The sequence below is a fragment of the Nelusetta ayraudi genome, unplaced genomic scaffold, assembly GCF_046127955.1.
Source record: "Nelusetta ayraudi isolate G7.1 ecotype Tasmania unplaced genomic scaffold, CSIRO-AGI_Nayr_v1 ptg000034l, whole genome shotgun sequence".
Classification (NCBI taxonomy): Eukaryota; Metazoa; Chordata; class Actinopteri; order Tetraodontiformes; family Monacanthidae; genus Nelusetta; species Nelusetta ayraudi.
The window spans coordinates 4,720,660-4,746,089 of record NW_027466084.1 but is presented as its reverse complement, the minus strand read 5'-3'; the positions used below and the strand labels follow the sequence as shown (position 1 = coordinate 4,746,089).

General features: G+C 44.5%; 1 protein-coding gene across 1 annotated transcript; it reads left to right on the top strand.

The window, feature by feature from the left end:
* Positions 1–15,107: 15,107 nt before the first annotated feature.
* On the top strand, positions 15,108–18,510 carry nfil3-6 (nuclear factor, interleukin 3 regulated, member 6). Its single transcript, XM_076032631.1, has 2 exons — positions 15,108–15,391; positions 16,683–18,510. Exon 2 carries the CDS (start codon positions 16,697–16,699, stop codon positions 17,954–17,956), a length of 1,260 nt encoding a protein of 419 aa, XP_075888746.1. The 5' UTR covers positions 15,108–15,391; positions 16,683–16,696; the 3' UTR covers positions 17,957–18,510.
* The last annotated feature ends 6,920 nt before the right edge of the window (positions 18,511–25,430 follow it).

The window sequence follows — 25,430 nt, the reverse complement described above, 5'->3', positions numbered from 1 at the left end:
CATTTAGAGTTATTTAATGTTTTGCTTTGCTGCATAATTCCATATATCTGCTCATATATTTGATGTCTTCAGTATCTGCAGTGGAGGAAGTTGGAAAGATTAAAATAATGTGCATGAGAAGGTGGCTGAACTGTTGACTGCTGGTGCAAACTTCAAAAACCTGCTTTTTGTCTGATGCCAGCCGGTTCTGTTTATTATTTGCTTTTTTTCTTCTTTTTTTACACACAGTCATGCTGGAGACACAGTTAGGACGTTTTTGTCACTTGTTTTGTTTGAATCCGTGTGAAACTCGCTGGGCTGTGGTGCGATCGTGCTAATCCTGGCATGAACCGATCAAGACGCCGCCACTCCTACGAAACTTTAGATGTGAATCATTCTTGACACCTGGAACACCTCGTGCTTTCGGCTACGCCCACTGAACCTCCCCAGACACAGTGTCAGCGTCATCATCGTGTCTGTATCCTTCCTCGCTCACAGCGACGGCTGCAGTCGTTCTGATGGTTCTGGATCAGAAGGTCAACATCTAGCCACAGTGCCTCCAGTGGTGAGTGAGGAGTACTGCACTGTGTCTTCTAGCCGCACCTGCTGCTCCCACCACCACTAAACGACTCAGTTCGACTGTGGGGGTGATGGCCAGCTGGAAGGGGGTGTTGAAGTAGTGCTGCTGCTCGTCCGAGCGGTGGACCACCTCCCCTCCTCGCACCACCAGGAAGCCCGAGTCGCCCAGGTTGGCCGTGTGCAGCTGATGGCTCACACACACACACACACACACACACACACACACACACACACACACACACACACACACACACACACACACACACACACACACACACACACACACACACACACACACGATGAGAAGGCCTTCGCTGAGGCTCAGTCCCGAACAATAATAAACATACGAAAAACAATTGAGTCTTCGCCTTGCGAAGGCCTGCTCTGATGAGAGCAGGCCTTCGCTGAGGCTCAGTCCCAAATAATAAACATACAAAGAACAAACGGGTCTTCCCCTTGCGATGACCTGCTCTGCTTCAGAGCTGGTCTAATCGCCGGGGCTCAGTCCCGAATGAAATTTTAACTCACCACACTCTTTTCAATGATCCATTCAGGCCGAGACAGTATTTATGCACGGTTATATCTCCCACTCCCCCCTTCATATGACCAATGTCACTATAGGAGCCAAATTTACGTTTGAATGTGCGCATGTTATTATTTTAAATGTCTACCAAATGTCACTGTAAGCACAAAGTATATAATGAGTTGAGGAAGTGATGTCAGCAGGTGTGTTGGCCCCGGGAAGGGCAAAAGGTTTTGACCGCAGGTAGCGGAGAGAGAGAGTTTTTGTATTTTGGAATCATTGCGGTACACTGGACGAAAGGGTTTTTCTTTATACGCTCGGCGCGTCGGACCTACCGGTAACAGGGTCAACACAACAGCCATGCGTTGGGCTGGCTGTTACATTGTCAAAACCTTGCTCATTGGATTAAATTGAAGCTCCGATACCCTGTTACGTGGCTAACTGTTAAGATGGACGATCGGCAAGATTTGTGCTTTGGAGAATTTCCGCATGGACAGCTGGACCATTGAAGAGGCCCAACAAGCGAGGTATGTGTAGCGCTACACTTCATGGCCTGTTTGTGCACACGTTAAAAATAAATAAATAAATAAATCCAATGCATTGGTGACCTTTGCGCGCTTGGGGGTTTATATGTAGTATTATATGTAGTTTATATGTAGTTGGAGGGTTTCCAACTACACAGAGCGGAACGCTACTCTCTCAGGCAAAAAGAAAGGTGGAGGTATCTGTTTTTACACAAACAGCAGCTGGTGCAGTGATGTGGCAGTGTTGAAGCAGCACTGCTGTCCTGATCTGGAATCCCTTTTCATTAACTGCAAACCCTTCTTCTTTTCTCCCCGCGAATTCGCTTCATTCATTCTGGTCGGCGTCTACATTCCACCGCAAGCCAACGTGCAAGCTGCACAGCGCGAACCAATCCAGACTCCTTAGTTATTGTCCTCTGCGACTTTAACAAAGGTAATCTCAGCCACAATCTCCCAAAATACAGACAATGCATTACATGTCCAACCAGAGAAAATAACACTTTGGATCACTGTTACACCGTCATTAACAACGCTTATCATGCCGTCCCTCGCGCAGTTTTGGGCCATTCTGACCACGTGATGATACATCTGATACCTACGTACAGGCAGAAATTAAAGCTCTGTAAACCTGCTGTGAGATCATGTAAAAAGTGGCGCAGAGAAGCTGGAGGAACTCCAGGTGTGCTTAGACACTACAGACTGGAATGTTTTTAGGACTTCCACCAGCAACCTGGATGAATACACAGAGGCTGTGACTTCCTACATCAGTTTCTGTGAGGACTGCTGCACCACCACCTCTGACTCCACATCGTTGACTCCTCTCACCATCCTAGGGAGGGACGTTAACACACTTTTCAAAAAACAAAACCCCTGCAAAGCATCCGGCCCTGACTCTGTCTCCCCTCCCACCCTGAAGCACTGCGCCGATCAGCTGTCCCCAGTGTTCACCAACATTTTTAACACCTCGTTGGAGACGTGCCACGTGCCTGCCTGCTTCAAAACCTCTACAATTGTTCCGGTCCCGAAAAAAACAAGGCCCACAGGACTTAACGACTACAGACCTGTCGCCCTCACCTCTGTGGTCATGAAGTCCTTTGAGCACCTTGTACTGCCACACCTCAAGTCCATCACCACTCCACACATGGACCCTCTGCAGTTCGCCTACAGACCAAACAGGTCTGTTGACAATGCAATCAACCTAGCTCTCCACTTCATCCTCCAACACCTGGACTCCCCAGGAACCTATGCAAGGATCCTGTTCATGGACTTCAGTTCCGCCTTCAACAACATCATCCCGCTGCTGCTGCAGGACAAGCTCTCCCAGCTGAACGTGCCCGACTCCACCTGCAGGTGGATCACAGACTTCCTGTCCAACAGGAAGCAACACGTGAGGATGGGGACGCATGTCTCTGACACAAGGACCATCAGCACGGGATCCCGCCAGGGCTGCGTTCTCTCTCCCCTCCTCTTCTCACTGTACACCAACAGTTGCACCTCCAGTCACCAGTCCTGAAGTTTGCAGACGACACCACCCTCATTGGACTAATCTCTGATGGGGACGAGGCCGACTACTGACTAGAGATTGATCATCTGGTGTCCTGGTGCAGCCAGAACAACTTGGTGCTCAACGCACTGAAGACAGTGGAGATGGTTGTGGACTTTAGGAAGGACCCAGCCCCCCCCCCTGGGGAAGGCTGAGGTCAGGACCAGAACCTCCCGCCACAAGAACACAACTTTTTTCCATCTGCAACTGCACTGATAAACAGTTCTCGTGTCCCCCCACACCTTCACCCATAGACAATAAGCACTCCATCAGCTCTATACCCTGCACTACATACTTGTTGTACATTGTTAATTTTGTAAATTACCCATTTTCTGTATATTTTTAAATATTTCTGTACATTCCTAAATATTTCTGTATATTTTTAAATATTTTTTAGTATAGTTACTGCCCTCTTTTTTTGTTCTGCTGTCCTCCCAAGCACCAACCACATCACAACAAATTCCTTGTAAGTGCTACATCAACTTGGCAATAAACATGTTTCTGATTCTGATTCTGTTTTTGCTCCTGCGGCGAATTACGCGATCCCCTGGAACTTGATCGCGTGTTGACTTGACGTCGCCCTTTCTTGACTTGACTGCGTTTGTTAATATCGCATCATGGACGTGTGCGTGACGGACATGGACAAAGACATGGAAAGAGAATAACTTATTGATGGTGGGGAATCTCAAAAACGTGCTGTCAAACTAACTGAAAAGGCCTTTGCTGGGAAAATTGATAAGTTACAAACTTCTAGAAAATCGAAGCTAAACAAAGTAACAAGTAATAAGGCATGAGATAAATGATTTTATGTCAAATGATGATAAAGAAAAGGTTTTAAATGCTCTTGACGAACTGAAAATTGTATGTGACGATGCCAAAGCCGCACATGATGCACTGTTGGGTTTAATGCCACACCATGAGGTGGAAAGGCACGAAATATGGTTCAAAGCCAAAATGCTTGTAAACAATGATTGTGTTTCAAATGTCAATGAGTCGTTATCTGCACATGAAATGAATACAAAGGGTATTGGTATTGATGACGAGGTTAAACCATGTGATCGAACGTGAGCAGTAAATACAGCCGAAGAAGCAGCAAATCCACCACCTCTTCTATCGCAAAATTAAAAGCTGCAGCAGAGAGGGCTGCTGTTCTTGCACGTCTGAAGGTATTAAAAGAGAAACATGCCATAGAGGAGGAAGAGGAGAAGCTACGGAGAAGGAAAGAGATGCTTGGTGTGGAAGCTGAACTGGCGGTAGCTGAGGCAAAAATGGAAGTTTATAATGCAATTCAGGAGAACCGCTCAGTGGCACACTCTAGTGGAAGGATAACGTACGACAAGAGCTTGGCCAAAACATTAAATCCTGAAGCCCAAGAGTTCATTCCTAAGGACAATGACCAACAAACAGCTCAAATAAATCAACAACTCAGTGCATCAATGGAGGACAGACCAAAAAGAAGGAATTTATCAATTCAACCACAACACACAGTGGACCTCCATGACTTCAGAGTGAGCCAAAACGAACAATCCTTACCAAAGGAATCTCAAACTCAGCCATCCGACAGTCTACTGTCTACAGAAGTCCTCAGCATCATGAGCAAACAAACTGAAATAACTGCAGTTTTAGTAACTCAACAACTCTCTATGACTCTACCACCAATAGATATTCCCATATTCGATGGTGACCCATTGCTCTATAGAACATTCATCAAGGTGTTTGAATAAGGAGTGGAAAATAAAGCAACCGCGTCAGATAGTTTGTATTACTTGGGACAATTCACGCAAGGCCAACCTCGCGAGCTGGTGCAGAGTTGTCAGCACATGGCACCAGACCTTGTGGCAAAGGCTCTCCTGGCAGAGCATTTTGGCAATCCATATAAAATAGCCACTGCATACTTTGATAAAGCTCTGTCATGGCAAACTATTCGAACAGAAGACACGTCACTCCAGAGCTACGCCTTGTGTTTGCGGGGCTGCTGTAACATCATGGACGAGCTGGAGTATGTACAGGAGTTGGATTAGCCAGTCAACATGAGAGCTGTTCTTGCAAAGTTGCCATATAAATTGAGAGAGCGATGGAGGGGCAGGGCTCACGTTGTAATGGAAAATACCGGATGCAGAGCTGGATTCAGTGATATGGTGGAATTTATTGAACGTCAAGTAAAGATTCTGTCTGATCCATTCTTCGGAGATTTGCAAGATTACAGCTCCAGCAAGACATCTGCATTTCTTTCCAAGTTACCTTCTGGAGTCAAAGTGCAAAGAAATGTTGTGGCCAGTACAAGAACGACCGCAGAGTCGCAGGTGCAACGCCAGTCATTCACTGCTGTAGAAGAAGGGACCAGTAACCGTTGTATCTGCTGTTCCTTGAAGCATTCATTAGAAGACTGCCAACAGTTTCAAGGGAAAAGACATATGGATAAAGTGTTCCTGTTGAAGAAAAAGGTTATTTGTTTTGGTTGTCTGCGTCAGGGTCACATCAGTCGTAACTGTGAGGTAAGAATTGAATTGAATTGTGAGATGCAAACAAAACCATCCTACTGTACTTCACATTAATAAGGAAATGGCATCTGAAACACTAGAACCAGTGCCCATATCTCACACATGTGGCCGTACAGGGGCCGGTAAAGATCGCGGCATGTTGTCAGTGCTCCCTATGGTGGCCGGGAAGTGCAAAACACCCGCAAAAGAGAAAACAACCGCAAATCAGAAAACACAACACATCAACCAAAACGGAAGTGATACCTTTGCCCCAAAAACTAAACATGCTCTCCCGTCTACGCTGCCGGTGTCGTGGCAGTTATCCCAGATAGAATTTGTATCCCCTGGTCGTTTCTTAGTTTAATCAATGACGTTACGCTATGGACACATGAGACAGTTATCCAGAATGTTTTTATTCCGCTGTCTTCTATGTGGTGGCGAAGATTATATTAGGCTATTCAGTGCACTGCAATGGCAATGTCGTGTCTACTTCCTGATTTGACAATGTTATAATGTACCACATAGGCTAGACGACTACTTACAATATGAAATCACCATCAAAAATATTGTTGCAAATGATTCTGAATTTCCTGTCCAAAAATAATCATAAAAAATTTCATCATATACCGTTTTGAACAAAACCGTACAGGTACTTAGACCAGGTCATGTCTAGTCACACTGGTGAATATGGAGAAGATTCTTCTCTCATACATGAAGGGGGATACTTATTAGATCAGACTGTACGGAAGGGCTGCCATAAATAGTATCCCCCAACAGTCTGATATAATAAGTATCCCCCCCTGTAACTGTAACAGTGCACTGAATAGCCTAATATAATCTTCGACACCACGTAGGGGACAGGCGAATAAAAACATTCTTGATAAATGTCTAATTTGTCCGTAGCATGGCGTTGTTGATTAAACTAATCAACGGCCAGGGGATACAAATTCCAGCGTAGACGGGAGAGCACGTTTAGTTTCCGGGGCAAAGGTATCACTTCCGTTTTGGTTGATGTGTTGCGTTTTTGGTTGATGTGTTGCGTTTTCTGATTTGCGGTTGTGTTTTGCACTTCCCGGCCACTGTAGGTCTCTGTTAAAATGATATCCGCAATGGGAGATTATGTGGTCCAAACCTACGCGTTCCTGGATCCAGGTGGCACTGGGACATTTTGTTCTGAAAAGCTGATGCAACGCCTGAACCTCCATGGGAGGCGAACACAAGTCCTGCTAAGAACTATGGGCCAGACCAACTTAAGCCCAGCATTCTCTCTGTGTGACTAGGAGGTCGCAGCTCTGGAGGGTGCGCAGTACCATCCACTCCCAGAAGTCTTCACACAAATGGAAATGCCCGTTACTAAACAGGACATGGTAACTTCTGAAGACCTAGTGAAGTGGCCATATCTGTATTAGATTAATTTAACATCAATAAATTCTGAAGTCGATTTGTTGATTGGTACTAATGTACCCAAGCTACTTGAACCTTGGGAGGTTATTAATAGCCAAGGAAATGGACCTTATGCTGTTAGGACGGTGCTGGGCTGGGTGGTGAATGGCCTGCTGGCAGGTAGCAATGATCCAGAAAGTGCCCCTGTAACAGTGAATAGAATATCTGTCAGCAAATTGGAAGCGATTCAGCGAGCAGCACACAGAAAGGCAAGAAATCTCACAAAAGGACTTCCTTGACATAATGGAAACAACCATCAGGATGCAGGACGGAAAGTATTGTGTGAACCTGCCTCTTAAGAAGATGGACGTGCGTTTACCCAACAATCTTGCTGTGGCTAAGCAGAGAATACAAGGTCTGAAAAGAAGATTTAAGTTTAATCAGAGCTTCCACCAGGAGTACGCCAAATACATGAACAAGATAATTGCCTGCAATTACGCAGAACGTGTACCCGAAGATCAGTTGCATTGTGACAATGGGAGCGTATGGTATATTCCCCATCATGGGGTTCATCATCAAAGGAAAGGAGCACTACGTGTTGTGTTTGATTGTGGTGCAACCTTCAGAGGGATGTCTCTAAATAGTGAGCTGCTGCAGGGCCCCAATCTCACAAGCACACTGCTGGGTGTCCTCATGAGGTCCCGACCAGAGCCAACGGCGTTCATGAGTGACATTCAAGCAATGTTCCATCAAGTGCGTGTGCCTGAAGAGGATCATGACTTCCTTCGATTCCTTTGGTGGCCAGGCGGAGACGTCGCACAGGAGCCTGTACCATACAGGATGATGGTCCACTTATTTGGAGCTGTCTCCTCGCCTAGCTGTGCATCTTACGTTTTGAAAAGAACTGCTCTGGGTAACAAATCTGACTTCCCAGCTATGGTCGTAGAAACATAATTTTTATGTTGACGATTGTTTGAAGAGCTCAACTACAGAAGCTGGAGCAGCTCAGCTGATACACGGTCTTATTGCTGTATGTGGGAGAGGAAGTTTTTCTTTGGAAAAGTGGATAAGCAACAGTCGTGCTGTTTTGCGAGGCCTTTCAGGATGAGCAAAGGGCTAAGGAGCTGAAGATGCTATAGACTTGGATGACGACAAGCTCCCGGTGGAAAGAGCTCTAGGTCTGCAGTGGCGTGTAGAGACTGACACCTTTAAGTTTCAATTGGAAATAACACATCAATCTACCTGACATGGAATGCTGTCGGTCAACAGTTCCTTAATGATCCACTGGGATTCTTGGCTCCAGTGACGTTAAGAGCAAAAATGATGCAACAGGGGCTGTGCAGAAGGGGCTGTAACTGGGATGATGCTCTTCCACAAGATATTCTACATCAGTGGACACAGTGGCTGGAGAATCTATCACTGTTGACTGCCTTTAGTGTGGAACGAACGGTGCATTAAACCAGCTAGTTTTGGAGCCATGACACGAGCACAATTGCATCATTTCGCAGATGCCAGCCAGGGGGGCTATGGCACAGTGTCCTACATACGAATGAAGAATAGCCTGAATTATATCCATGTCACCATCTTGTTAGGTAAGGGCAGAGTAACACCATTAAAGGCCATAACCATTCCTCGACTTCAACTTTCTGCAGCTGTTTTAGCAGCAAAGGTATATGCTATGGTGAAAGCAGAGCTCAGCATTCAACTTCAACAATCAGTGTTCTGGACTAATAGTATGTCTTGTATTAAAGTCACTGTAGGCCTTAAAAGGAACAGTCTATCATTAGAAGACCTACGAAATGCTGAGTTCGCCATTACACAATATTGCCAGCAGCAAAGGTTGAAGCGCTGTCTAAAGGTACCAGCGTGAGCCGTCTGAGTTCCATCTACAGGTTGGATGCTGTTTTAAAGGATGGAATTTTGAGAAGTCGGAGGAAGACTTCATAAAAGTGCGATGCCAGAAGAAGCAAAACATCCGATAATTCTATAGCTAAAGATCAGCACATCTCTGATTTGATCCTCAAGTATATACATCAAAGCCTTGGACATTTTGGCCGGACTCACACTCTGTCTGCAGCAAGAAGAAGGTTTTAGATAGCTAAGGGGAACTCTGCTGTGAGAAAGATCACTAGAGAGCGCAGCTTCTGCAGACAGTATAATGGGAGATTGCTTGAACAGAAGATGGCTGACCTTCCTGCAGAAAGAATTCTCCCAGACCCCCCCCCCCCCCTTTACGAATACTGGGGTTGATTATTTTTGGCCCAATTGAAGTCAAAAGGGGCAGAGCACGTTGCAGAAGATATGGCGTTATATTTACATGCATGGCAAGTAGAGCGATTCATCTGGAGGTGGCGTCTTCCCTTTGATACAGACGCTTGTATAAATGCTTTGAGACGCTTCGTGAGTAGGAGAGGCCAGGTAAAACATCTGTGGTCCGACAACGGCACAAACTTTGTGAGGCCGAGCGAGAACTTAAGAAGAAGAAAGAAGAAAAACACATGTAGCGCTCCCCCCACTATGATAACTCGGTGAGGGCAGGGCTCTTGGGTTCGTTTACTATGTTCTTACATTTATGTTTGGGATCTCTCCTTTTAAAAATGGGTTTTAACTATTTACTTGTTTATATTTAAAATAATTCGGTAAGTATTTATTTATATTTAAATATTTACGTATATAAATTATTTATTTATATTTAAATATTTAATTCTATTTCACTTTTAAATTATACAATAATCAAAAAGGTACAGAACCTAATTCTCTACGCTGAATCACATTAAACACATGTATGACATACGGTTCAATCTAAAGGCAAAATAACGCACACAGCACAACGGACTTCAAAATAAAATTATCATTTACTGGTAAACCAAGGAATGAATGTTGCAATGGACTTGCTTCAATCGAACACAAAAAACCTTTAACTTCAGGGTAAACGCTATAATACAATTAAAGTCAACTCAAAAACACACTCTTGTGGGCCCACACCAACTAAACCGGCATAAAATAAAATAACGGGTCCTTCGGTCCGCCGGAAGTAGCTCGGGTGCGTGGCGCCGCAGTGAGTGGCGGTTTCGCCCACCACGGGGCAATTGGAAAAACACAAACAGTACCTCGGTCCAGGGCAATGGGGTCCACCACGGTGGGGGTAGACTGGCAAAAGGATGCTCCGAGGAAACCGGCCGGCTTAACGATGGAGGGTGACGATGTGCGGGGCGCTCGCCCGCCGTCTGCTGCTGCTCCTCCCGTCCCACGGTCTCCGCTCCCACAGTTAGCGGGAGGCTAACTGCCGCAGAGCGTGGGGCCGCTAGCTGCTGGGTTAGCTGCTAGGTCCCCTTCGGTCTCCTCCGTCCTTCCTCAGGACAACTCGAGCCGGCAGCAGATAATCCGTTTTGGGAGAGTCCGGGTTGGACACTCGCTTCAGTCCGTTCTTCCTCCGCGCCGCTGGTTTCCTTTTGTTTTTTGCCCCCCCTCAGCCGAACACACCTGGTTCTTAAGTGTCCGTGATCGTTGACCCGCCAACGCTGAACACACCTGCTGCGAGTCCCGGTGATGGTTAAGGTGCAAGTCCAATAAAAAACAAACAAACAAACAGTCAAAACGCCTAAACATGTCAACAAAAACAACCGAAAACCAACCTTTTTCACCAATTTCTATTTTATAATATATAAATAGTATTTAGGTTATTTAGATACTTTTAACCGGGTTACACACAATCACTGTAATGTTGAAACAAAATACAGCAGCTTCAAAAACTTCAATTCCCATCAGCCTGACACTCTGTACAAAGTACAGGCATATTTACGTGTACTTCTTTTTAAATAGATGTCCCTTCATTTGGGACAGACGCACCTCCTCTCTCCTTTCACTCCTCTGATTCACACAGTGAATCTCAGTCGTATCTTAAAGACCCCACCATGACCCTTCTACCACCCCCAAAGAAGTAACAACAGGCTAAAAACATAAAAACATACCTGTACTTACTTACTAACCTGATGGTGTCATGTTGTAACAGAAACTCATGTGATGCCTTTTAAAGCTTCGTCTCAAACTAAAATTTGTGTTTGGATGCCATGTTGCACCTGCACCAGTGTTCTGTTCTGCCCACTGCATTGACCCTTGATCTTTTGCATCTATTTCACTTGTCCCTTATAAATGACCCAATTACAAATTACGTATTAAGTTGCTATGGGCAAGTAGAACAAATTAAAGCTGTCTCACAGTGGTAATGTGCACAGATTATGCAACCAATAGCATGCTTTACATAACCGGTTATATTAATAGACGCCTCCTCTATTCATACTTTGTTCCCAGACTAAATAGCGGAATTGCCCCCCTTTGACCTCAGTGACCTGCCCGCCTGCCTGTTAAATGATTAGAGTGACACAGCATCGACCATGTCTCACCTGTTCACTGCTGACTGACCCAAACTCGCTCTCTCTCTCGTCATCAATAATACTTTAATTGCCATCACACAATAAAAATATGGTACAGAACGCAATTTGTGATGAGTGAAACTGAGCTTTTTTTATATATATATATATTAAATGCCTAGTTGTGACTATACAACCTTCCGCAACTTTATTCTACTTTATTATTCATTATTTATCCTTACTTTACCTTACTTTCATTTATCCTTAATATACTTACACCACATGGCTGAGTAAAACGCAACACAAAGCATGGTCCCCCTGCTTTAAATCAAGTCAGCGGTTATGTTATCACTCAGAACTCCACACTCTACTCTTTCACTACGTAGCAGTTTGGGGTTTGTCATTATTGCCATTCTTCCACCCGTACCTGGCCTGCATGCTTCTAACTGCAAGAATTCTCCCTTGTGCAATTTTCCTCATGAGTATTTCATAAACACCCCATTACTCCCAACCCCCCCATGATCAAAGGTGGTTGCTTTGGAAACAGTGTGACGTAGATCAGAGCCCAAGAATAGAAACATCGGGAGGAGAACGGCTCTCTCTGAGAGCCTTTCCACATGTTTTCCTCCGCCGTCTCTTGTAGTGGTGCTTACGTTCACGTTAGACAACAAAGCAGGCGGCCAAATGCAAGTAGAAGAGATTCCCACCCCTAAGGGTCAAAAAAGTCTCATAAGTCTCAGTGGAGAGAAAGGCAGACTCTTGAGTGGTGAACGATACAGTGTAACTGATTTGATAGGACATCTAACACAAGTACCAATCAATATACAGAGAGCAACATACAGTCTCATGCACATGCTGTTATGAAACCGCTCCCCTCAAAGACAAACATCCTGAGTCAGAGCCTATTTATACCCACTGCAACGCATCTCTTGTGTACCTTAGCAAGAGGCATAAGTGCGTATGAGGTATCAAGAAGGGTTACGTAAGTGTGTTTCTGTATATTTCTGTACATTTCACATTGTACATTACACAAGGCAGTGACTAACCTGGTTCAAACTCTTTGCACTAAATATCCCTAAAAGAAAATTCAAGAATAAGCTGTCATCAAATATTTCTTTTCCCGACAACATCACAAGTTTGTACTGCAGGTGTTTTGTCTGTGCACAAAAGCTTACAGAATCCGTGTCTGTGACATACACTTACTTTGCAATTAGAAGGAAGTAGCCACTAAGCTGTCTGTGATACATTTTAATTTTCAATAAGTTCCAAATAATTAAATCACTAAAATAGATAATCTACCAGCTACTCTGTATTCAATATAAAAATTGTGCTCATTTAGAACAGTGTTTCTCAACTGGTGGGTCACAACCCAAAAGTGGGTCGCAGACCTGTTTTAATCGGGTTGTGTCTTTGAGGACAGTTTCCTTTAAAAAAAAAAAAAAAAAAAAGAAAATGGGATTTTAAAATATTTATATTGATTGAGAAAAGGTTGGGCATTTATTTTGCAGGACACAATTCAATTCAATAATTTCAATAATTGTATTGACAAGACAAGATAGAAAGTGGGCTAGCATTTTTACTGTTGTGGAACAATTTAGGTCGGGACTTTATGAGAAGGAAAGAAAAAAGATGGTCCTGAGACTCGACCAGTTGAAAACAAGTGGCTTAGTGCAAACTATCTCTTGCAGCACAAGTTTTCCTCCTAAAGATACCTGCACTTACCAATCGTATCCCCCTTCCAAAAGTCCAAACTCCAGCCTTCTTAATGATCGGTTGCCTCTATATTTCTGCCCCTCTTGGATAAACTGATTTCCTTTGCTCTCTATCTTAGCATTGGCTGAATGATCCTGTCTACATCTGACTTCAAATGAGTCAGAGCAAAACTTTTCAACATCTGGTTATGCTACCATGTATCGTGGCCTTGTGCCAAACTAATTTTACAACCTAACATTGCGTAGCTGTGCCTGAACACAATACATCCTCATAGGTCTGAAGTTGTGCAGAGTTGGTTAAACATCATATGTAGCCCCTATCAAGACTGTAATATGACTTTGGCTGTCCCGTGGTGCTGCCGCTGCGGTTTGTATTAGTTTGTATTGACTGTATCTTATGTATTTATGAAGTAATGGGATGCAAAACTGAGATTACCCAACCCCCACTCCTCCCTATGCCTACAAGCCACCAGGGGGCGCCCAAGTCCCAATGAAGTCTGTCAGTGGGTAATATCTTAGTAAAGAAAAGGGTTTCTATTATATATGTATTTTTTATATATATATATATATATATATATATTACAATATAATTATTTTGAGTTGTCATTATTACTGTATCATCATTCCTCTGAAACATTCCCTGAGGCCTGATTGGAGTCTATTTTAGGCCCTGCCCTCATTCTGCACTTTACATAAGGACATTAACTGCAGCCTGCCAGCTCATCTGTCTCTCCACAGCACTTTCTCCATAAGCCAGTCAGCTCATGTGAATGTGTGCCACCCACTTGGCAGGGACGGGGCACAGGTATTTATATCACTGCAGCCAGCCTCGTATAGTGTTCCTCGAGAAATGGCCAAAATGACACCAAAGACCCTGCAATGGCAGAAAAACAGAGGAATTTCACGGGTTTTGTAAACTATTATATTTATGTTTTACTGAAGTGGCTTTCTCAAAAAGCTGTGTCTTAAAAGGGCTAAATTAAACATTTTCTTTATCAAAGTCTTGTAGATGTTACTTAAAGATGTTTACTTGTGAAACATTAAACTCAAGAATCTTTCTTAAGAGCCGTTCGCACTAAAGCGCGAACAGGTAAACAATAACAATAAATACATCTTCCAAAGATCTTTCAAACAAAAGTGGATTTGCTGAGTTTCCATCACGAGTATGACAGCAACTACCTGACAGGTTTGGGTTACTTTTGGAAGAGCTGTCTTTAGTTGTTGTCTATGTAGTTCAAGGGTTTGCTTATCATATCTAAAGCTGATGAAAAATAGTAAGCTTGCTTGTTAGCCCAACATGTTGATTCCCTGCCGCCTCTTATTCTCTAGCTCTGAAGTTTTGGAATTCCTGAAATGGTTTACAGGATAACGTGAACTCATTGTCCTGCAGGTCAACGCTTTAAGGTGAGGTATTCACCATGGTCTGGAAGAATGACAAAAACTCAACTTGTACTCAAATTCCACCTCTCTATGAAGTATTTTGGGGTAGGAAATGTCAAACTAATTCGCCTTTACACATACTATATTACCATTCCTCATAAAAATGGTAATGAACAAGCTTCCTATGATATGTGATTTGGCCCCAACGATCAAGAGACAGCAGTAACATGATCGAATAAACACAAAGCTCCATACTTTTTTTTTTCTGGGTCACATGATTTCTCGCTATACTCTATTGTAATACAGCGGAAAAGGGTGAACCATCGTAGACCGATCAAACCAATGTCCATATGGATGTACCCCATTTTACACGCAAAATGAAATACTGCTGAAAATATGTAGAATTGTACATATTGTACATAGTACTTACGACTTGAAAATGGGGTTGGGGGAGGGGGGGGGGGGGTTGTTGTGCAACATTGGCGAATTGAGAAGAGGACGGGGCGGACCAGAACCAGAACAGCAAGATGATGACGGCAGCGATGATGATCATTGTGACGACAGCGTGTGAGATGCGACGGTGTTACGTGAAAATCGTCAATCCCCGACCCCACCCCCACCCCCTTCGTGTAGCACAGAGGAAGGCGGTATCAGAAAGGCGCGGCCACGCAGGGACGCGCGCGCACGAAGTTTTAATCGAGGAGCCGGGGTCTGTCCCGGGCTGAACTCCCCGTAACTGACCGGACTCGCGGCACTGCAGGCGGACCAGACGGAGCCAAAGGTGCGGCCTCGTCAGTGACAGCAGAGACTAAATAACAGGAACGGACCGGAAGTGCTTTAAAAACCCCGCAGGAGGAGCGACAGGCTGCTGCACAGTTCATCCGTGAATAGATCCATTTTCACAGGTAAATTACGTTTGTGTGTGTGTGTGTGTGTGTGTGTGTGTGTGTGTGTGTGTGTGTGTGTGTGTGTGTGTGTGTGTGTTATTTATTCCCTTCTCGTATTCTACTCTGCTTTTCGCTTCTTTATTCGCTTATATCAGTGCTACTTTAAATAGAACTAAAGTCTAAATAATAATAATAATAATAATAATAATAATAATAATAATAATAATACTGTACTTTCTAATACTGTAATTTCCCCCACAATCGTCCATTATGCTAATATTAAATGTTATAAACATGCGCGAGTTGTGTATAAATGAATTTGTGAATGAAGAATTAAAAAAAAAAAAAAATTGGATTTATTTTTATTTTTCATTTTTAACAAGTATTATTCTTAAAGCAATTGAGACCTCGGACGACAGAGCTGGAATGTGTGTTACGATGCAGAAGGACCCGACAGGAGATCAGTTTGTTCCCGGTAGAGAATGTAGGTCAGCGGCGCTGATGAAGCAATAGTTATTTTTGCAACATTTCGGAGGCACATTCACCAAAATAACTCATGAGAACGTGTATTTCATGTTCAAGACGGATTTGCAAAGCCTGAATTTTGCGCTCGTCCCCATTGTAATTAGCGTGTTTGTCTTTTTTTTGTGCTGACGTTCAGGTCCGCAGTGTGGTATCAGTGTGGTATAACGAGTTGCCCCAGTGAACACAGTGTCCTCGGAACAGACGTATAATGAGGCTCGCAAGGTTATAGTACAAGAAGTCACTGGTTTTATGGAGAGATGTAATGGGGTTACATAATATTGTGTTGTAATGGCTCTTGCGTAACCATTAAATCAGTTTGCTACTTTGATCACTAGGTGGCATCGTTGTTGCATTTTGAGTACTGTTGAGTGGGGAAAGGAGACGTTACCAGTCGCTGGTTGCTCTTACAAAAGAGAATAGATGTACTTTATTTGTTCCAAGTTCCGATACTACGCTGTTGCAGTACTAATAACAATACAAAATGTTCAGCAGATTGTATATGAAATAAACGATGATCACTAAGTGGACAAGGGGAAGGATTAAATAAGCAAATTCTTCTCCCTGCTCCTTCTCAGACTTGTTATGTCAGTATAATTTCTATTCGTTCTTGACTGATTAATGTGTTTTCGTTTGTTCTTTTCTTTTTTGTTGCTTAATTATATTTGTTGGTTTGTTTTTTACTCACACATATTTTAAATAAAGCCTTCATTCATTAATTCAATCATTCATTTGTTTGTTCCAGGAAGAAGAAGAAGAAGAAGAAGAAGAAGAAGAAGAAGAAGAAGAAGAAGAAGAAGCCCAGCAAGTGAAGATGCAGCAGGACGCTGCTGAGCTCCAGACTCTGCAGTCTTCAATGACTCCCACTGGAGGAGGAGGAGGAGGAGGAGGAGATGGTGGTGGAGGGTCAGTAGGAGGAGGTGGAGGACCCGTGTCCTTCACGGATGAAGCCGTGTCCATCCTCACCTCCAGCAGCGTGCGAGCTGGCTCCCTGCAGGGTCGCACCACTAACACCAGACGCAAGGAGAGCCTCTCCTCCAGCATTCGCCGCAAGCGCGAGTTCATCCCGGTGGACCAGAAGGACGAGGGCTACTGGGACAAGAGGAGGAAGAACAACGAGGCGGCCAAGCGCTCGCGAGAGAAGCGGCGAGTCAACGACCTGGTCCTGGAGGGCCGCGTCCTGGCCCTGCTGGAGGAGAACGCCCGGCTCCGGGCTGAGCTGCTGGCCCTCAAGTTCCGCTTCGGCCTGGTCAAAGACCCCTCTGGCGTGGCCATCTTGCCCCTCAACGCTGTTCCTCAGACCCTGACCCCCCCTCACCACCACTATTACCTCCACAGTTCTTCTCCTCCAGTCTCCAACCCCATCAGCCGGAGCACCACAGGATCCCGGGATGCTGGCAACGTGTCCGAGGACTCAGGGTTCTCCACCCCCAGCGTGGGGAGCCCCATATTCTTCGATGATCGACTAAGCGACCACGGGAAGCTGTCACCCCACAGGGTTGCAGAGGAGGAGGAGGCGGTGGGCTACGACCCTCTTAATCATCATCATCATCATCATCATCATCATAATCACTCGTCTTCAGACGTCCTCCACACAGCAGCAGGGAAGGACCAAGCTGAGGTGGTTATGAATCTCCCGCACAAGCTGCGTTTCAAGACTGGGTGCGGCGGCAGTGGGGTGGACGTGGGGGACGACAGTGTCACCAGGCGCAGTCCCTCACTTTCACCAGCAGGGGGAGGAGACACCACCGAAGAGGCCAAAGGCAAGGCGCTAATAATAAGAGTGTCTGAAGCGGGACGGGAACCCGGGCTGCAACAGGCGGCTGTCGAGGAAGGCAGCAGGGGGCGCCAGTCTCCGCAATACTGCTCCTGGGCTGCCCCCTGCAGCCTGCAGATTCCGAACTTCCAACCGGACCAGGGCCCAGATCAGGAGCAGGTCCAGGAGCAGGAGCAGCAGGAGAACACTCAGTTGAAGTCTCAGCTCAACACTCTGAGCCAGGAGGTGGCGCAGCTCAAGAAGCTCTTCACGGAGCAGTTTATGGCAGTGAGAGTGGGAGGTCAGCCTGGACTTTGACGGGAGAAAGAAACAAAATACTCGTTGGGATGCACTACGGAGAACTACGGAGAACTACAGAGTATCGACGTTGGGAAGGACCACACAGCACGTAGAGGATGTTGAATTGAATTGAATTGAATTAAAAGCCTTTATTGTCATTGGCCTTCTTAGAACAACCAAAATTAAGAAATCAACTCCCACTGGGTAAAACAATTGAAAAACTAAAAAAACTACATTGTAAAATACAATCATTTAAAATGCAACAGTTTAAAGTGCAGAGCATCCAGGTGCTCATTTGCGGGAAGAGGGTGTGTATGTGGGTGGGTGGGTGGGTGGTGTGTGTGTGGGGGGGGTTGTTAGTGTTTATTAAATACTGTTCTGGCAGATGGAAAAAAAGCTGATGTGAGTCTGGAGGTTGTGGATTTGATGGACCCATAGCGCCCTCCAGAGGAGAAGAGATCAAACAGATGATTAAAGTCGATTCAAAGTCGAGCAAATTACTATGGCACCTTTTTTTTTTGTTGTTGTGTTCAGTCGCTGTGCTATATTTTAATAAATGTTTCTAAACTCAACTCTTGTAACCTGTTGTCCAGTTAATCTCCACTCTTCTAGTGTTCTGCATATGGTCTGTCAGGCAACTCTTTTGTAGTGACAGTTCAGCTGGATGTTCCACAAAATGCTGGTTTGAACCCATAGCGTATTTCTGCCAACATTTTAACACATTAACACATTTAAAGTGACAATAAAGAGGATGGAGAAGGTCTAAGAGTTATTTTCCCAAGGTCTGTTTTGTCCATCACAAAGTGTTCTGAATCAACCTGTTCAGTTTTGATGTTTCAAATTAAAATCAATGAAATCAAATCACTCATTGTATGTTTCTTCTATAATAAAATAATAAACTCCTTTGGCGGATTTAACATTTCACTGGTGGGACTTTGTTTGAGTGCCCTGCGATGAACTGGCGACTTGTCCAGGGTGTGACCCCGCCTTCGCCATAAGACAGCTGGGATAGGCTCCAGCAGACCCCCGTGACCCTGAATAGGAATTAGCGGGTATAGAAGATGAATGAATGAATGACTTTCTTTAAGTTGCTTTGCTACCAACCTATCACTGGTGCTATCACCTTGGATCTCACCCTAAGCCTGACCTGGACCTCACCCTGGACCTCACCTGAGCCTCACCTGGACCCCACCTGGATCTCACTTTGGACCTCATGTGGACCTCACCTGTCAGCCATGGCTTGTTAAGAACATGTGTATGGACACTTGTGATCACATCATGTTTGTGCATGTGTCCATCAATCCCATAGCTGCCTGTGTATCCCTGGAGGTCCACACAGCCTCCTGAAATATAGCTGCTTCTTTTGTGATCGTTCCATTGTGTCCCCCCTTAAAATTGTCTTTTAGACATGGAAAGGCCACCTGCATGAGGCCCACACTGCTACTGCAGTCATCATTCCTGCCTGCAGCCAACAGGCTGCAACTGCATTCAGTGAAAAAAAATCTTCTCAAACACTTACTTTTCATAAATATGCAATAAAACAATTACCATTCATTCATTCATTTTCCATACCCGCTTCTTCCCGAGCTCAGGGTCACGGGGGTCTGCTGGAGCCTCTCCCAGCTTTACCTGTCAATATGTGCATAATATTTGTTCTTTTGCACTGTATTGTTGCTTCTTCTTCCTCCTCCTCCTCCTCCTCTTCTTCTTCTACTAGAGCGGCTTGAGAACTTTCATTTGAATACAATAGTATCTATAAATAAACAGTGTATTGTGTGTTTCATCATTTCAGATATACAGAATCAGTTGTATTTTTTTCAGAATCATCTAATGTTTTAATTAACTCTGCCTGGCTTCATTAATTTAATCTTCTCTTCTTTTCATGGAGCAAATGTCATTATTTTTGCGCACCCTTGTCATTGTAACAACAAGAATTAGGATCAATGGGATTTATTAGAGTTATTGTGATGGAATGCGTGTCCACACACATTTGTGCCCCCCTTCGGACACAATATACATATTTCCACATTTTGCTTTTCAAATTGAGCTGGTCAATAATACAATCAGTCTGATGCATCGCAGTGTGTTGCTCTCACGGTGCCATCCTGCTTCACTTCCACACCCCAGAAATCCTTCTGCTACCCACAATTCTGTTGCCCCCTTCCCCCAATTTCTTTCTTTTTTTTTTTTTTTTGTTAAAGGATATGCCTGTTTCTAGGCAGAAGTGTGACTGTTACCATAGGAACACTTGCAGACGTAGCTGGGAGGTGGGGAACATGTTTGGTTAGGTTGGGGGGCAAAAGATTGCGAGCACGAGAGGAAAACAAAGACCAGCAGAGAGAGAGAGTGTAAGAGGGGGGAGGAGGGAAAGAAGGGGAGGAGAAAACAGGGGGGAGTGGTTATTGGGGGGCATCCAAGTTCACACCTGATGCTGATGGTGTTCTTTGGCAGAAAAGAGGGTCTGAAAAAGCCAAAAGGGAGTCACAGGTTAACAAGCAGTCTGTCAACATTCTGTGACCCAATTATAGTTCCACACGCTGCTTCTCTCCTCCACTTTTTTCAGTAATTTTGCTTTCATCAAGTTTAACAAATGTCATCGTCTCAAATGTTCATTCATTTGAATTAAACTTCAAACAAGAAATACAGTGTCACAAAAGAGGGCCTTGCACAGCACTTTCAGCAAAGAGAAGAAACAAAGCAAAAGGACACACACAAAAGTCTTATATTTTCAACTAAAATGCTTGATTTTGACACATTAAAGTGGATATTTCTGCTTGTATTATCTTTCCTTAAAGTCCAGACATTTCTGCTCGTATGATTTCACATAAGTCTGCCATTGGTCTCTTTCCTTACGACGTGCAGCCGCTTCTGTGTTAGCTTGCTGTGAGGGGCAGTCTGTCGTCCATGAGTTGTCGGAAGAGAGGGACAAGCGTCTCATTTAAATAGATTTATTCCATGAGCTGTCAGTACTCCTGCCTCATTAAAAAAAAGAATCATTCACATAGTCTTCGTCTACTAAGTGGTCACTACAAATTCTTGTAAAAGTGTTGACTGGTGGAATCTTGCTTTTTATTGCAGCTCGAAGAACAGGTGGTCTTGTCATTGGCAAATAATGAAAGTTAATAGGTATGTCAATGAGTTTGACATACCTATATGTTTCGTTTTTGTCTTAGCTCCTATTTCCTGCCATTTTTAATCAATCTTTTTAGGTGTTTCCAGTTAAGATTGCTGGGTTGGGCCAAGCTCAAGTTACTGTCCAGGTCCACTCCATGTGAGCCTTCAACCTGGTCTCTGGTCACTCCTTGTGGGACATATTGCCACGATATCCACTACCCACTTTCAGTCATTTGAAAACATTGCTTTTAAACTTCCTGGCCCTGCTCCCCTGGTCACTGCTGGTATCTACCGCCCTCCCAAGCTAAATTTGGCTTGTCTCTCCGACTTTTCAGAATTTGTCACACAGCTCTCAACCATCTCAACTTCTGTTCTTCTCTTCGGCAACATCAGCTACCACATTGACATAAAAATCTGCAAACACACCACAGACTTCCTGGATTGACTGGACTGCCTCAGCCTTACTCAACATGCCAACTTTCCCTCTCACAACCATGGCCACACTTTGGCCTTAGCGTGTTCCGCTGATCTTGCCATCCAATAAGTGTCCTACATCAACCACCACATCTCTGACCAGCTCGCAATCACCATGATATTCATCTTGCCACCCTCTTCCCCAAGGTCAAAAGCATAATATCATTCAGAAACCTCAAATCCATCACCCGTTATCTGACGATCCCAATGACCTAGTCAATTATTACTACACTGGTTCCTTCTGTCTTGATCAATTGGCCCCCCATCAAAATTCAACCCTGTCTCATTCACAAATTTAGCTCCCTGGACTCCCTGAACTTCGCCAAATGAAAGCACGCAAGTGTCAGCTTGAAAGACAACATAAAAAGACCAGTTTAACAGTTTATCACCAAGTCTACACTAACCACCAGGATGCTCTTCCTCGATTTCAGCTCGGCCTTTAGTACCACCATACCCATCCTCATAACCAAGCTGGATGACCTGGCCCTCCCATCCACCACACAAGTGTCTGGATCAAAAACTTCCTCACCGACCGCCCACAGACCGTCAAGATTGGGAACAGAATTTCATCCACCCTGACGCTTAGCACTGGCTCCCCAACATTCTGATTTATCTCGAAACACACGCTATTTAACAGCTGTTTACACACCACCACGAGCTAACACCGCTAACGCACTCGACCAGCTGCATCACGTCATCAGTAAACAAGAGACAAAAGAGCTGGACGCTGTAGTCATCATAGCCGGGGACCTCAACCACTGCAACCTAAGGACTGTTTTCCCTAAATGCTATCAGCATATTCAGAGACAAAAATATCCTAGACCAAGTCTACAGCAACGTGAAAGGTGATTTTAAGTCCCAAGACCACATCTCCATGTTCCTGTATCCAACAGACAACTCCTCATGAAAGCTCCTACAGTAAGTAAAGCTGTTAAAGTGTGGAATGAAGAAACTGCTTCAGGACTGCTTTGGCTGTACAAAAATGGAACATGTTTAGAACGTCAGCTTTCAGGGAAGATTGTACAGTAGATCTGAATGAATATGCCTCTGTAGTTGCCGGCTGCATTTGCACATGCATAGAGACTGTTGCTACCACAAAGCACCACAGGAAATACCCCAACCAAAAACATTGGCGACTGTGATGTAAGGGCCAAGCTACGTGCACATTTGTCTGCATTTGTTTCATGCACCGCGAAGGACTACAACAAGGCCAGATAAGACCTGAGTAGAGCGATCAGAGAGGCCAAAAGACAGTACAGACAGAAGTTGGAGGGTTACTACTCCACCTCTGACCCTCGATGCATGTGGGAAGGACTTCAACACATCACAGATTATCAGCAGAGGAGCAGCGCAGTCACATCCAGCCAAACCACACTGCCAGATGAGCTAAAGTTCTACTCCCGCTTTGAGGCTCTAAATCCCGATCAACATAGAAGGACGTTAGGCATGCTACGGGACTCATTACTCATGGTGACATCAGATATGCACAAGGTTCTGAATAAAACAAACCCATGGAAAGCAGCAGGCCCAGATAACATCCCCAGCCGTGTACTGAGAGTTTGCTCATCAGACCCTCCCTTTGTAACTGGGTGCTGAATTTTCTAACAGACAGACCCCAGTCAGTCCACAACTGCACATCAAGCATAAGAACTTTAAGCAAGGGGACAACACATGGTTGTGTGCTGAGCCCCCTGCTCTACACACTCTTCATATATGACTGTGTGGCCTCCCATAACAACACCCACATCATCTAATTCGCAGATGACTCTACAGTCATCGGACTGATCACTGCTGGGGTTGAGACTGCATACAGAAGAGAGGTGGCAGACCTGGTGGCCTGGTGTTGAAAATAATCTTCACCTCATTGCAGTCAAGACCAAAGAGATGGTTATTGACCCAAGAAGGATAAGGGAGCTGCACAAATCATTGTACATAGATGACACCAGCGAGGATCTCACCTGGTCTCACAACATCCAACAGATCATCAAGAACCCAACAGAGGCTGCACTTTTTGAGAAGACTGAGGAAATTTAGTATGTCGGCCAAAGTTCTCAGCAACTTCTACAGGTGTACAATTAAGAATGTCCTCACCAATTCCATCACAGTCTGGTATGATAACTGCACAGCACTGGACAGGAAGGCTCTCGAGCGTGTGATCAAGACTTCACAGTACATCTCTGGGGCAGCCTTCCCCTCGCTGCGAGACATGAACCAATGCAGAGATTTACGAAGAACACTCAACCTCATCAGGGACAGTGCACATCCACAACAGTCCAGGACCATGAGGCTGGCGAACAGTTTCTACCCATCGGCCATCAACCTACCCTGCAGGAATGCTTCTTAATTCAATATTGCTATGTACATCCTCCACACAATGTAAAAACACCCCATATGTATCTATAAAATAAAGCATTATTATTATTATTATTATTATTATTATTATTATTATTATTATTATTATTATTATTATTATTATTATTGTGTGATGCAAGAATGTCATTGTATAACTACCTGTACCACAAACCCCAGCAACACCATCATCAAGTTCGCCGATGACACCACCCTGGTGATCTCATAGGATGATAACTCAGACTACAGAGACAAGGTCCAACAGCTGACTGAATGGTGCAACATCAATAACCTCACCCTCAACACCAAGAAAACCATGGAAATTATTTCTGCAAATTCTTCTTCTGGTGCAGTGAAAGGGCAGTAGAGTGAAAGGAGGGGGACTTTTGAAAATGTTCTGGGCTAGCCATCTGAGAGAAAATAAAGGTCACATAAAAATAATAATTCACCGGGGCGAATGCTTGTTGTTTCAAAAAGGGGAGGGCCTCACAAAAAAAAAATACAGACGTGTACTTCTTATCAAGGTCGACAATTTAGTCAAGCAGGTTTCCCCCTCAGATAGAAAGAAAGTGTCCAACTAAAATAATTTGATGATCCAAAAATGTCACAATCGAATTTCTGCTCACATTTGACCTCCATTTTGACCCCTTTAATCTTTATCAATTTTGATGAAATTCGGCAAGCACATTTTTAATGCAAAAGTGCCAACTCTAGATGCTACATAGCACCACCTACAGGCAAAAATGTCATAAGTGAAATCCTGGCACACTTTTGACCCCCAAAACTTGCTCCAAAATTAATCAAATTTTATTAAATTTATGATTATGAAAAATCAACTCAATACACCCAACAATGCCACCTATAGCATGTTGAGGTCAACAGGCGTCGTCAGTGGATGGCAGAGGTCGGCAGGCATCGGCAGCGGTTTGCTGGATTCTGAAGGCGTTGGTGGGTGTTGCGAGAGGTCGGCAGGTGTCGGGGGCGCTGGCAGGTGTCGCGGGGGCGGGGGGTCGCGGCAAGCGGGCTCAGCCCTATCAACGCTGCTTGCAGGTTTAATTATTATTATTATTATTATTATTATTATTATTATTATTATTATTATTATTATCAAATGTGAGGGGTTTGTTTGACAGCGTTATGACAGAAGGTGCCTCAAAATGGAAATCCAGATCTTTAGAACCTGCACTATTTCACTTCACTAGTCATCATAGCTTCATTTTCCACCACAGCCTGACAAAAAGATTACAAATGATTCTCCAATTTCCAATTTCGATAGCATGCTTCAAGTACTGACAGAACTTCCGCCCCACACACACACACACACACCACCACCACCACCACCACCACCACTACCACAACAACAACCCCGTCCCTTCCACTCTTGAAATGGGATTTGCTGGCGACAGCAGAGGGTGGGGCCGCGCTCAGAGAGAGAAACAAAAAACGTGACTCGGCAGCAGCAGCAGCAGCGGCAGCAGCACTAAGCGTCCTGTTATGCAACTACTGACCCACTGACACACATTGAGAGAACAGGAAGGAGAGCAGCAGAAGGAGG

What these genes read in the sequence shown, in the direction of transcription:
- nfil3-6 (XM_076032631.1), top strand. Translation starts at nt 16,697, where the DNA reads ATGCAGCAGGACGCTGCTGAGCTCCAGACTCTGCAGTCTTCAATGACT.